This window comes from Nothoprocta perdicaria, unplaced genomic scaffold (genome assembly GCF_003342845.1).
Source record: "Nothoprocta perdicaria isolate Ctin4 unplaced genomic scaffold, notPer1 scaffold_119, whole genome shotgun sequence".
Taxonomy (NCBI): Eukaryota; Metazoa; Chordata; class Aves; order Tinamiformes; family Tinamidae; genus Nothoprocta; species Nothoprocta perdicaria.
The window spans coordinates 667,937-680,715 of NW_020454305.1; the positions used below are offsets into that span (position 1 = coordinate 667,937).

A 12,779-nucleotide genomic window follows, 5' to 3' on the forward strand; every position below is an offset into this window, starting at 1 on the left:
TCCATCCTCATCCATCCTCGTCCGTGCCCCGACTACAGGGGCTGGAGGAACCAGTTCCTGCAGTTCGGCACTGGAGCGCGGGGCCTCAGCAGGGATTTGCTCTGTGGGCCCGAGCCCCGCAGTGCCCTGTGCTGCTCACGGTGAGGCTGCGCACGAGGGCTCGCTTTCAGAAAACAACTAATGCAGAAAATAAATGCCTTTGACAGCAATGGTGGTTAAAATATTTTATTTTTTATATCACAGAACATACTGCTGTTCGCTTTAAACCACTTGAGATTAAAGGCACACGTTGTTAAAAATACTTCCAATTTACATCAGGTGTACAAGTGCATAAAGCAGATGTACACGTCACCCAAAATTACAATATGGCTTCGTAAGGTTGAGCTGGGGCTGGGACAATTCAACGTGATTTTACAGGATGCTGTTAACACTGGAAGGGCTGACGGGACTCGAACGGAACGGAGGGGACCCGAAACACTGATGAAGCCACACGAACAGCATGAGCCCCCGATGCCACGGCATTGAGCACTAGTGTGGGGGACATGAGAACGGGGTGTCAGCTCTGCAATCTCAGGCTTTGAGGTGCCTCCCACAACAACCCCCCTCCCGCAACAGCCTCCCCCAAGAACCGGCTGCTACGACTGTAGAATGAAACCCAAGACTGCAGGAATTCAGCACCGACACAGACCCAACAGCAAAGGACAGCGCACAGAACCAGAGCTACAGGATGGCTGAGGCTGGAAGGAACCTCTAGAGATCACCCAGTGCAACCCCCTGCTCCAGCAGGGACACCCAGAGCACAGGACACAGGGCGGCATCCAGGCGGGTTGGGAAGACCTCCAGAGAAGGAGACTCCACAACCTCGTGGTCATAGTTTCTGGATAAAAAGAACAGTAAGTCTGCAAGAATGCTCCACAACAATCACTTAGCATTAGTCCCACCCAAGTTTAAGGCTCTTATTTATTTTTTTCCCTCCTAAAATTTACCTTAGATTTGTCTTTTGTGTAAAATTACCTGAGCACAGATATTAAAGATCTGCAGAGCTTTTAAAATGTCTGCAGATACCTTAAAAATCTGTAGAGTTCTTAAAGCAAAACCTCAATGTATCAAACTCTACAGCTAGAATGATCTCAAATCAAAAAAAAAAAATCTTTTGGTGTGTCAGTAAAGCCAGGAGAGGAATGAGCTTAAGCTTTTGCTTTCATCTTTAGAAAATGTACACAAAATGTAACCCACTTACTCCAATAGGACCACTTAGTAGTAAACAATATATTAAACCTTTACCCCCCCAAAAAGAACCCAACAAAAAACGGAATCAAAACTCAGGCAGCTGCCCTAGTTTCTACAAATTGTTTCCAAATGCTGCTGCTTTGGATCCTGCCAGAGGGGTCTGCTTTTTTTCTCAAGCACTAACTGATGGAGAATGAGAGGAGAGAGGTGCTGATTCCACAGTGCTCCGTGTTACCAACTACACCTAGTGTCCAAGCGGGAATCGCTGCTGTTCTTTTCCGCTAAGCTTTTCCCTGCACAAGCGTTAAGGCCCTGATGGAGAGGAGCACGGAAGCACTTAGGAGCTCGGCAGGCTCGGGCCAGGTTGGAGAGGAGGCTTTGAGACAGAGAGGCAGCAGTGGCCGCCGCGCTGGGAGCTCCAGGAGCCCCGGGGTGCAGGGGCAGCAGAGTCGGCCAGGGCGGCAGCACCTCCCCTTCTATCACAAAAGCCTTGGAAAAAGGACAAGGCTGGAGATGCACGCACGTCCTTTTGGCAAACGGACTGTGTGGGAGCGTTTCCAACACAAGGCTTTGGGAATTCAGCCACCAGGCAAAGCGGTGTGTGGATTTCATTGAAAGAAGTTGGAAGCCACCCCCTCACGAAACTATGAAACCAGGACTCTTCCTCCTGCTTCACACACCCTCTCCCCAGAGGTTAATACAGATATGAACTGAAGGCAATCAGCAATTGCACGGGAGCCTGAGGAGCAAACAGCATCCCGGCATCGCCTGAGGGTTTGGATGTGACGGTTATCTGCACTCTTGGACTGCGACCAGCTGATTGCAGAGGGCACTTTACAACCAAGGACGGGCCTGTACCAAGGTACCCCCAAATCCCATTCAATATTAGCCTAGGATTTTAGAAAGAAAAATGAGAGATGGATAACAGTTGTCCTGACAAAATAAAATAGAAAACAAAATGAGAAAAATATCACAGCAGCTTGAAGTACCCATAATTCTTTGTATAAATAGCAAGGAGCCAAAAGAAAACACTACAGCTAGTTTGAAAAATTCAGTTGAGCTTCCATTTTATAGCAAATAGATTAAAATATTTATCCACTGAGAAATTATACTGATAAATAAGGTATTTCCATGTATCAAAAATGAGGGGCAGTTCCAGGCTTCTTGTCCCAGTAATGAAAGGTCTGAGAAACAAAAGCAAGTCGTACAGTAGTTCTAGTCTCTTAAATTTACAACACTGATTCCAGCAGGATTGGGCTAACTAATACAGATTAAATAACCTAATCTAGAGGAACAGAGTGTCCTGTAAACATGTGACACCAGCCACGCTGCCCCGTGACACAAGGCAGGGGAAGGAGAGCTCAGCCGAAGGCAACACTTCTGCTTTGCAGTAAGGCTTGTGAAACCTGTGAGCAGTGTTTGCATGACAGCCTGGAAAGCTCTAAAGGTTTTTTCTTTTAAAAAGCGTGTTTTAAGTATAAAACACTTACGGACAGATGTCCTTCTAAATCAGGTGTAAAAGTGCCTGGCACCAGAAATTACTACTAGGTATTACCATACCTAAGGAAAAAACCTAAAAATCACGCAGACAGGTGGACCTGACTTCTGAGCAGATGCACCCAATTTAGCTGCTCTGTTTCTGTTCCTCTGACAGAGTCACGAGCACACGCTCTTCAAGCTGTCTGTGCCACACCATTCCTAATATATATTATATATACAGCACGTCTTTGTATATATATTATATATTTGTGTGTATTTCATTTACCTCACTCCAGAGTCATGTGCTTTCATGCAATACACTTACCAAGAACCAAACTTACTCATTACATCATAGCTGGTGTAGCTTTCAGCATCAACACTTTATTACACAGTAATTGAGCTCTGTTGAGCACCACCCGGCTCCGACTTGAATCCTGCTCCTCTCCCTGCTCTTCCAGCGCGCTCCGTGTGTCCTGTTCCTGCCGCAGCCCGTGCAGCCCCCTGCTCGGCCTCTGCCCGATGGTCAGTGCTGGGCTCTCAGCTCTGTCAGCTTCTGAAGGTAGCTCTGTGCTGCAGGCATCGACAGGATGAGCCGCACTGTCCTTCGGCCTATTCGGTAGCAGCCGTAGCCCATGAGTCCAAAAACCGTCGCTTTTACGACAAATCTGAAGATCTTACTGGAAGCTGATGGAGGAGGCACACTGAAAGAGAGACACAAATGAAGTTAACGTTGTATCTGGGGAAAATAAAGTAGCTTCTGACCAAAACAATGATCATTTCCCTCCCTCCTTTAGAGGTGGGGGACCTTTCTGGGAGCAGAGGTCGTGCAGATGGGCAGTCTGTTCATCCACATTCACAGGCTGCATCCAAACTAAGGAAGAGACAACGTTACCCGCTCCGTGTGTGCCACTTATCGGCTTGGGACCTGCCTGGGGCCCCACCACACTACCCAGGAGGGCACCAGGAGCTCCCGAGGAACACTAGCAACTACACACTCCACAGAGCTCCTTTTAAGAGCATTATGTGCGAATGAGCAGTACGAGCAAAAGCCCAAGAGTAGTGCGGGCCCCAGCTCGCTGCCACTCAGATCCTTGGATCCTCGGGATCCCAGGACACTCGTGTGGGACCTGCTCCCACCCCTGGTGGGGCAGCGGAGGGCTCTGCCCCCAGGCTCAAGCAGCGCTGCCAGCGGAGGGCACTTGGTAGCCAGGGGCCTCGGAAGCACGGAGGCGGCTGCGAGAGCAGGGCCCGGAGCACCAGCTCCCCGGGGCTCTGCGTGCGACGCGGACACACTGCCACCCCATCGGGACGCTGCTCTCTGTGGCCTTAAAGGATTCCCAGCTGCTCACTCATTTATCCCGAAAACCCCACCGCTAAGGCACTTCCAAGCAGTTCCTATAGTGCAAAATCCTACAAGGCACCTCTAAACGAGGCAGGGATTGCCAGGAGGAGACAACCAGGTTCCATCTGGCACATTAAAGGAAGAGGCAAGCAAAGCTTGAGCAAGGCACACACTGAGCAAAGGATGGGCCAAACAACCTTCACACTCTCTACACTTTTCCCCAGGTTCAGTCCCTCAGTGCAATTTAGGGAGCAGGACCTGCAGGCTCTGCCTAGGGCTGGGCTTAGCACAAGAACCTAAAATGGGAAGCGTGGCGGGTGTCGAGAGCATTTTCAAGATCATTTTGCAACCTGCAAAGCACAGATACCTGTAATATCTTTAGAACTTCTCATTTTAGGGAGATGACACTCAGTAACACCGAATGCACAGTTTTGCTTTGCATCTGCAATGTGCCCACCCCAGAAAAATAAAAAGATTAACAAGAAATGGGAATCTGAATGCCACCTAAGAATGTCATTTGCTTTTTATCATTTGTGCCTTGTACGCTTTTAGAAAGCCAGGTTCAGGTGATGTTAGCCCCTTCCAGAAGTTCAGTTCCTTCCCTTACATTCAGTTACTTTGCCTGGCAGGGCACAGACGCCGCGCGAGGGCCCAGGGCCTCTCAGCAGCTGGCTGCACTCGAGCACGAGCTCCAAGAGATCCTGCTGCTCCCACGTGCCCTGAAAAAACAGCTAGGGGCAACCGCGATTCCCAGAGCCGTCCTGGCCCTGACACCGTCAAGCTCTGAGATAACACTTCATATTCACCCAAGCCAGAGCAGAGCCTGGTTTTGCATCTGCTGCCTCCCACAAGCCTCACCGGAGTCCTGAGTTTTAAAGCCCCAGATAAACTTTCTCTCCAGCCAAAGCTGTTTCCTCACATTTGGCCTGATCTCCAGCTACTGACTTCTTCCCTTTGGCTCTTCCTTCCCTTTAGTGCAAGCAGTGTGTTCAAGTATTACACAGCAAGTCAGGGAGCCCTGCGGCGGCAGGGGCAAAAGCAGCAGTGACTCCTGATGCTGGGACGAGTAATAACCCAAAAAAACCCCAAACTCATCACCAGCTATCAGCAAGAGGAGCTGCTAACCTCAACGGGAAGGAAAGGACAACGTTACCTCAACGGGAAGGAAAGGACAACGTTACCTCAACGGGAAGGAAAGGACAACGTTACCTCATTATTTCCTGGATGTTCAAGTCAGAGTTCCAGTTCTTCTCAATCCCAGGTACGTGGCCCATCCCAACGACACCCACCACAACAGATGGGATGTACTGTCTAGGTTCAGCTACGGAGAGAGATGGAAGGAAAGGATCACATCAGTAAAAAACAACTGCAAACTGTGAAGGAAATGTGTGAGATTATAAAGCAGTTTTTTTTTTTTTTTTTTTTTTTTTTTTTTAAAAAGAGGCAGGTCCTCCTAATACTACATAGTTAAAATTTAATGTTACATAGCAAAAGTTAACAGGTATCTTTCCTATTGTCTCTCATGTTCCCAGCCTGAACAGATCCCTGCTCCGTGGAGATTTGCTTTTCGGGAGAAGTTTGTTCTGGCCAACAAGAGGAAGCGGGGCTGGTGCTCCCGGGAACGCTGCTCCCGGGAACACTGCGGGATGCAAACAAAGCCTTTGTGCTGTTGACAGCAGAAGGAACCCCAGGACTAGGGGTCAGGTTGCTCCCCACACTGTATTTTGTGGTCCAATCCGTTTATAAGCCCTTCAAAGGTAATACATAAAAGCCCCCTCCAGCTCCAGGGATCTGCAGTTATCCACAGGTCTGTCCTCTGCCTCTGGAGGCAGCCGTCCTTTATGGCAGGGTAGCTGAACAGACAGGTCCCCTTTGGCTGGGCCAACAGCCTCTGCAGAGCAGCTCATTTTGGTGGCAAGTGCAGGAAAACTAGGTAGTGAGATGCAAAAACACTGGTGCAATATCCCCACTGTTATTATTATCCTCACTATTATTATTACAGTTATTATCAATTGACAAGACAGTGCCAGAAGTTTTGCACCACGTGGCTGCAAACAGTATTTTCTCAAGACAGCCAATAAAGAGCAATCCATATGCTTACACGCCTATGCTTCTATAGGCATATGCTTACACATATCCCAAGGGCACGCAGAGCACGCACAAGAACAAGGGGATTTGCCAGGCCAGACAAACACCGTTCTGGAAGAGGCCACTGTGAGAGAACAGCAGTGCTGCTGTGTTTTTCTTTAGGCCCTGTGATCTCCTGCAGCCCGTGGCATATGTTTACATATGTCTGTAAAACAGACCCATGGGGACTCCAGGTTTCCCAGGAAGTAAATCTGAGCACCGGGACACTACAAACACTTTGCCAGGGATGGGGTCTACCACAAAACACTTACTTTCTGAAGCTCGAGGTAGTTCTATCTGCTTTGCAGCTTGCTTCAACATGTAGGTCAGGTAAACATCTCGTTCCGAGACAATAGTGCGATGAAGATCGGGAAATTCGCCGATCATTTCTGCCATCATCTGCTCCAGCAAATCCTTCTGCTTGCATTTCTCCACATCATCCTTACTGAAAGGAAAACACATTTTGTGGGTATTTATTTAATGATTTCAAAGCCTGAGACAGACTGACAGCAAAAGAGCAACTTTAAGGGGCCATTCCTGTTAGACACACATACATGCCAGGCAGTTCTCTCCAGAAGGAGAGCAACCTCCCCAAACCTGTGAAACTGGGTATTTCACAATGCCTCTCAAGTCAAGGAAGGGGAAAGACAAGAGAGGGCACTTGCCTTTAGGCACTTCAACCCAATGCTTTTTCACACTTCCCTGTTTGCAAGCAATTAAACTGAGCAAGAAGCACAGGGGTTCAAGAGCAGCAGTACACGTGGCTCCCAACATCTCAGAATACATCAGGGAGCTCCACAGCAGCAAGGCAGCCGCCTCTGAGGAGGTGATTCCGAGTTCCCAAAGAGGCATTGGGAATACACACACCCTGCACGGGGCCAGCCTGAGGAGCGGGAAAGAGCTCTGCAGGTTTCTAACACCAATCACAAGCCTTCAGCAGGGAACTTTTTAAATCCCTGAATGGGAGAATGTTAAATGAACAGGGAATAGAGAGGGCAAGAAACACAGGAGCAAACATGAGGAGCTTCTGTATCTTTTAACAGTGCTGTTAGTCTTCTGTTTGCTCTCAGATGCAGTTTGCAGCAACAGGTAAGTTGGTTTGCAGCCCTGCCCACCGAGGGCTGATCCCATCAGACCTTCCCTTAACTCCTGAGGTCAAAGACTGGATGCCGCCTTGTGCCCCGTGCTCTGGGTGTCCCTGCTGGAGCAGCGAGGTTGGACTAGGTGATCTCTAGAGGTCCTTTCCAACCTCAACCATTCTGTGATTCTGGGACACTACAAATGGAAACAGGGGCAACCAAAAGGAGAGCTTTCAACAAGTCACCTACCACCCAACTGACACAAACTGATAGTGAATTACAACTCCCTTTCCATCAGAATCACATATCGATACCTCAGTGATCATGTCTATACAGCAGTTCCCCCCACTATATATTTTTTTTTAATATTTGTAAAGCCACAAATTTCACAAATCAATTGTACAAAGTTTAGATGAACCTTTATCCAAATTTAAATTTCACCTGTGAACTTGCATTCACCTATCATGACTACAGGTTAACATTACAGTTGAAAACCAAAATATTCTCAGGATAAGTGAAGGAATGGAAGCAGTTGCAGAGAAAAACATACTCCAGTGTCCCCCGCTCCCCTCCCCAACACTGTAAATAGCTCCATGCTTCTATTAGACTAGCAAAGAAATAACATTTACTTTGTGTGTGAACTCCAGATAATAAAGTAGAAAAAAAAAAAAAGATTCAAATTCCCCTTATAGCTAAATGTGGTAGCAAGTGTTTACAGGAAGCAAATAAAAGGTAAAACCACATCAAGAGTGGCTTGATTGAGCCCTGAATGTCTTAAAAAAAAAAAAATCCAATCCCAGGACCCTGATGGCTCTGTGGGCTACACAGAGCTCCAGCCGCAGGCACCAAGGCCAGGACGGAGGCTCAGGGACCACACAAACTGCCAGCCCGTTTCTGGCCAACCTGCCACTGCTGCAAGTCTGCTAGAAACACCAGGAATTTTGTCCAGGAGACCTGCTGGGCACAGGGTTCACCCAGGCCAAGCAGGTTCCCTCTCACCTGTGGGCTGGAGCAGAGTGGAAACAATCGTGGCAGGACATTTCTCTGCAGGGTAGGGGAAACCAGGCTGAGCAAGCAAATAACCATCTGAGAAGTACTGCTGTAAGACAGAAGTTCCTAAGGAGGCCCCTTTATAAAGGCAGCATTAAGTCATACAAACTTTTAAATGTTTTCTCTTGGTCAAAAAAAAAAAAAAAAAAAAAAAAAAAAAAACAAACAAAAAAACAAAAACAAAAACAAAAAAAAAACCACCTGCTCAGACAGGCAGATGTTGATTCAGTTCTCAAGCTGCCCTGATCCTGATGTGACTTTACACAGTAGACCTTTCCTTTGGAAACCTTAACGAAGTATATATTAGCACAGGGACAAGCCCATTCTTGTCCATTTAGAAAATCCATGTGCTGATAACGGGCAAGGTTTTGTGTTCAGTAAAGGAAGAGACAAAAAAAACATTTTTTTTGTTTGAGTAGTGTTTGTTTCTTTGGGTGTTTCACACGAGGCTGCCTACTGAAGCCTTTCAGCTCCTCCTCGAGTCAACATGAAGAGTTGAAGAAGTTGCCCTTGGAAATCAGAGGGAAATTCATACCTGATTGGGTCAGATAGGAAGCAAAGGCCCCAAGCAAGCTTGACTTTTTGCCAGAAAGAAAGAGCAGCAATTGCTCTCTTAAAAGTAACAGGGATGGGTCTGTCTCCAAGATGAAATTTACAGAAAGGTACTTTACTAGCCTGGAAGAGAAGACACAAATTACCATGCAGCACTTCACATTACAGCAGTAGTCACTGCCAGCTTAAATGTACGTTTGTCTTATTATGTTATCCTAGGTATTTTACAAAGAAAAAAAAAAAGAGGAGCAAAACAGTTTCACAATTCAAAGTTTTGGGGTTTGCAGTAACTTTTTCCATATACTACTTTGTAAAGGAATATGTCATCCAATGGTTTCAGTAAATTTACAGTAAACCCATGAATTTAATTCCATCCTCTTTTTATTTTCCTGTTACATAAACACAAAGCACCTTTTTATGACTTTCGGCAAACAGATGGGGCTAAATACCTACCTACCCAGGCTGGAATAAAGTGGCAAGCAAAACGACTTTGAACATTTTGCTTTTAACTGGGATTCCTCAGGATTAAATCTGTCCAACTGTTTGTGAGGATACAATAAACTGAGAACTGGAGGAACTCCAAAAACAAAGACTAATACCAGGTGAGATTTTGCTAAACCATTGGTCAACCAAACCTATGTTATACTGGAAAGCTCCTCAATAAACATGAGTTCTAAAAAATTCCAAAAAACCATTTTAGAAGGAGATGGAGCCATTACTATTTGAAATTTTTTTTGGGGGGGAGAAGTAGGGACAGGATGGGACGACACAAAGTCTGGTCCAGAATACACAGAAAAATGGGCCTTGAAACAATTTTATTTTTATTAAGAATAAATACAAAGAATTATTCCAAAATGGAATAATTTGGAAATTATGATGTGTTTCCCCTTTTAACACAGTAGAGATAACCACAAAAATTGAATAAAAACAGGATTATCATTTAGATGGAGTTATTTCACCTACCCAAAACAAACAGCTAAACCCCTCAGTTTCTGTTGGTGGTCTTATTGTAACATTCTCACTATCCAACAACAGTTATTCAACAAGAACAGAAAAAGTTAGCTATTAATAAAACCAAAATAAATGCCATTAACATGTCACTGGGGGAAAAAACCCAACATTTAAAGCCTTTCTGGTGCTGCCTTTGTGTCACTCAGGGCTGCAAACCTCTGTGGCTTGAGTTTACTTTGAGGCTGCAGATAACTCCCACAGGCTTCAGTGCAAACACCTGCCCAGGCTCTTTCCCAGCAGCTACAAATGGCCTTGTTTAGTCCGACTGCTTAGTGTGAGTCGGGAGCAAAAGGCCAGCAATTTGACCCCCAGAACCATTTGGAGTCCTCACCTCTTTGAAAGCCTCCCTGAATTCTCCGCCTGGGGCCATGCCCAGCTGCTCCGTGATGTGGGCAGACACCTTCAGAAGCAGCATCTGCATCAACCCAGACATGACTCCGTTCTAGAGGAAAGGGGAGAGAGGAAAAGAAGAACATTAGGAAAAGAATCAACAAGCTGTTTGGATTCCTGAGAGGAAGGCACTGTCAAAAATTGTTGGTTATCTTGCTGAAGAAGAAATACTGAGGCCACCCCTTGGAGCCAGCTCAATGATGAACACAGACCTTCTATTTCAGCCTCTATCATTTGTAAAGTGGCTTTTCACTTTAGCCTATAACAGAGATATTGTCCCTTTCCACAAAAAGCACAACAGGGAAGGCCTGCAAGACCGGCTGCTTGTCTTTCCATGTTTATCCCACCCGCCTGGAGAAGGTGTCCGGTAACCACGTGGCCAAACAGCTCCCCCGGAATGCCAGCCTGGCTGTGACCCCTGCCCGCTGGCACCCTGAACATCTCCTTGGGCGAAGGACAGAGGCTGAAAATCCCAGATTCCTCTCCTTTTTTTGGAGGGCAGGGAGGATGTCTTTTCCATATGCTTCTCCATTTTTTCCTTTTTAATCTACTATTCTTAAAGAAATGACAAAAAAATAAACTGTCACAAATCCACTCCGGGCTGTGAGTGCTGTCCTCGGTCCCGCTGGGCTCCTGCCGAGGCTCTGCTCTAGAGGCCGGAGACTCGGAGGCCAAGGGCCCCGGCTTCACCCCGGCTGTGACCAGGCCACAGCACTGCCACGAGGGAACCCCCCAAATTCCCTTCCCCCAAGGTCTCTTCCTGCACCAGGGCACTGAAGAGGAGCTTGGGGTCAACACAACCACCTGAACTACCACAGCAACCTGCCTGGCCCTTCCTGCCTCGAATGCCCCCTCGGGTGAGGCCCTGGTGTGACACCTCCCCAAAGGCCACCAGGAGCTGTGCCAAGGGCACAGCCTTTGGGAACAGGAGCCTGCAGGGGGGCGAGCGCCCAGTGGGAGCGGGAGGCTCCACACGGATGTTCCCAGCAGGACACAGGCTCGGGAGACGCAGCAGGGGGCAGCGAGGAGCCGTTCCCATGTTCCTTGGATTCACCTCAAGCCTCCAAGGACACGGGTTTCCAGGAGAGACCCCCACAAGAGCAGAAAACCGAGGCCGTGAACACTAAGGTCACATGTGGGCTCCTGCCCCTTCAGGACTAATGTGTTTGAGCACTGGGTTTTTTATAAACGGAGTGAAGACAGATTCATCCTGCTGAATATCAAATGGAGGCAGCTTTGGAGCACCTCCGGGCCATTCGTGGTCTTAATCCCATGCAAAACCCAGGGAGTCCCATACGTGCTCGACATGGAGGAGATGAGAAGCGACAGGTTTGGACAAACAGCAACAACCAGTCGGAGCGATGCTGGGCAATGAAGAGCTCAAGGCAGCAGGGCCGGGGGCAGCAATGCAGCACAAGGGCATCACCCACACAAGATTATCCCGTGTCAGAAAGGCAGAGCCGACTGCAAAAGGGAATGAACCCCCCCAAGGGACTGGATAAACTCTCAGCTTGGATGCAGCAGCCATAACCAAAGCCAAGCACTTGGGAAAGAACCTTAACTGCAACACGATGCAGAGCTACTGGCACGCGGGAGAGAATGTGAGATGCTGAGCTCCTCAGCTCTGTGCCTAACAGCAGCCACACAGCAAGAAGAATGACAGGGAATATCAGGAGAGGAGCAGGGGGGAACATCACTGTGCTCCTGTACAACCTCTGTGTGGAAAACAATGCATTTGAAACAGCAAAGGTACAGAGAAAGATCAAACGCATAAGAGGAGATTATACCCATCACTCATCGGGGTCTGAAAAGTATAGACAGAATATAGAGGACATGGATGGATGGATGGATGGATGGATGGATGGATGGATGGATGGATGGAGAAAAAAAGGCTGGAAGAGTAGAGTATCATACCAAGGTATGACCATAAAGGAACATTTCCCACACTACTCGCTAGGCATCAGGAAACTGCCAGAGGCTCCTGGAGCAGACAGGTCCGTGCTGAGCCCGGGGCCCTGCAGCCCAGCCCAAGTGCTGGCCCAGCCCAGCACTGCAGCCGGGCACAGGCAAAATACCACAGTCCCCAGCTCTCCTCCTTCAGAAAGGCTGATTGCTACAAACAGTCTTGCACAAACACAGCCTGGAGGTGGGGACTGGTTTTGCTGCTGCTGGCAAATGCCCTGGGGACGTTTGACTCTACAGTGCACGTGAAGAGAACCCGTGAGCACGGCCTGCAGCCCCTGTGCATGGGCCTTCACCCAGCAAGTGACTCTCTTAGCTGCTGCACAAAATTAGCGACCCCCTTAGCTGCAGCTGACCTAACTAGGGAGAGCTGTGCAAAATGAGAGCTTTTTCAATGGCTAGAAACACATCCTACTACTACATAACTTCTTTAAACACGGTTAACTTTATCCTAGAGGGCTGAGGGGAGGAAGAAAAAGAGGGGGAAAAAATATCTACACTAAAATATTTTGGTGCTGTCACAGAGCTTTCTCCTCTCGCTGAGGACAAGGGTCCCC

The 12,779-nt window shown here is 47.8% G+C and overlaps 1 protein-coding gene across 2 annotated transcripts in view; it reads right to left on the bottom strand.

Moving 5' to 3' along the window:
- Positions 1 to 1,138: 1,138 nt before the first annotated feature.
- TRABD (TraB domain containing) overlaps positions 1,139 to 12,779 on the bottom strand; it is a 28,297-nt gene continuing 16,656 nt past the window's right edge. Inside the window, exons 6-10 of one of the 2 annotated variants that reach the window (XM_026053811.1) lie at positions 10,202 to 10,312; positions 8,843 to 8,982; positions 6,451 to 6,623; positions 5,261 to 5,372; positions 1,139 to 3,410 (exon numbers count right to left, since the gene is read on the bottom strand). In XM_026053811.1, coding sequence (XP_025909596.1) covers positions 3,233 to 3,410; positions 5,261 to 5,372; positions 6,451 to 6,623; positions 8,843 to 8,982; positions 10,202 to 10,312 — 714 coding nt within the window. In that variant the 3' untranslated portion in view covers positions 1,139 to 3,232. The remainder of the gene's footprint in view (positions 3,411 to 5,260; positions 5,373 to 6,450; positions 6,624 to 8,842; positions 8,983 to 10,201; positions 10,313 to 12,779) is intronic. The other variant, XM_026053812.1, reaches the window with a different exon arrangement.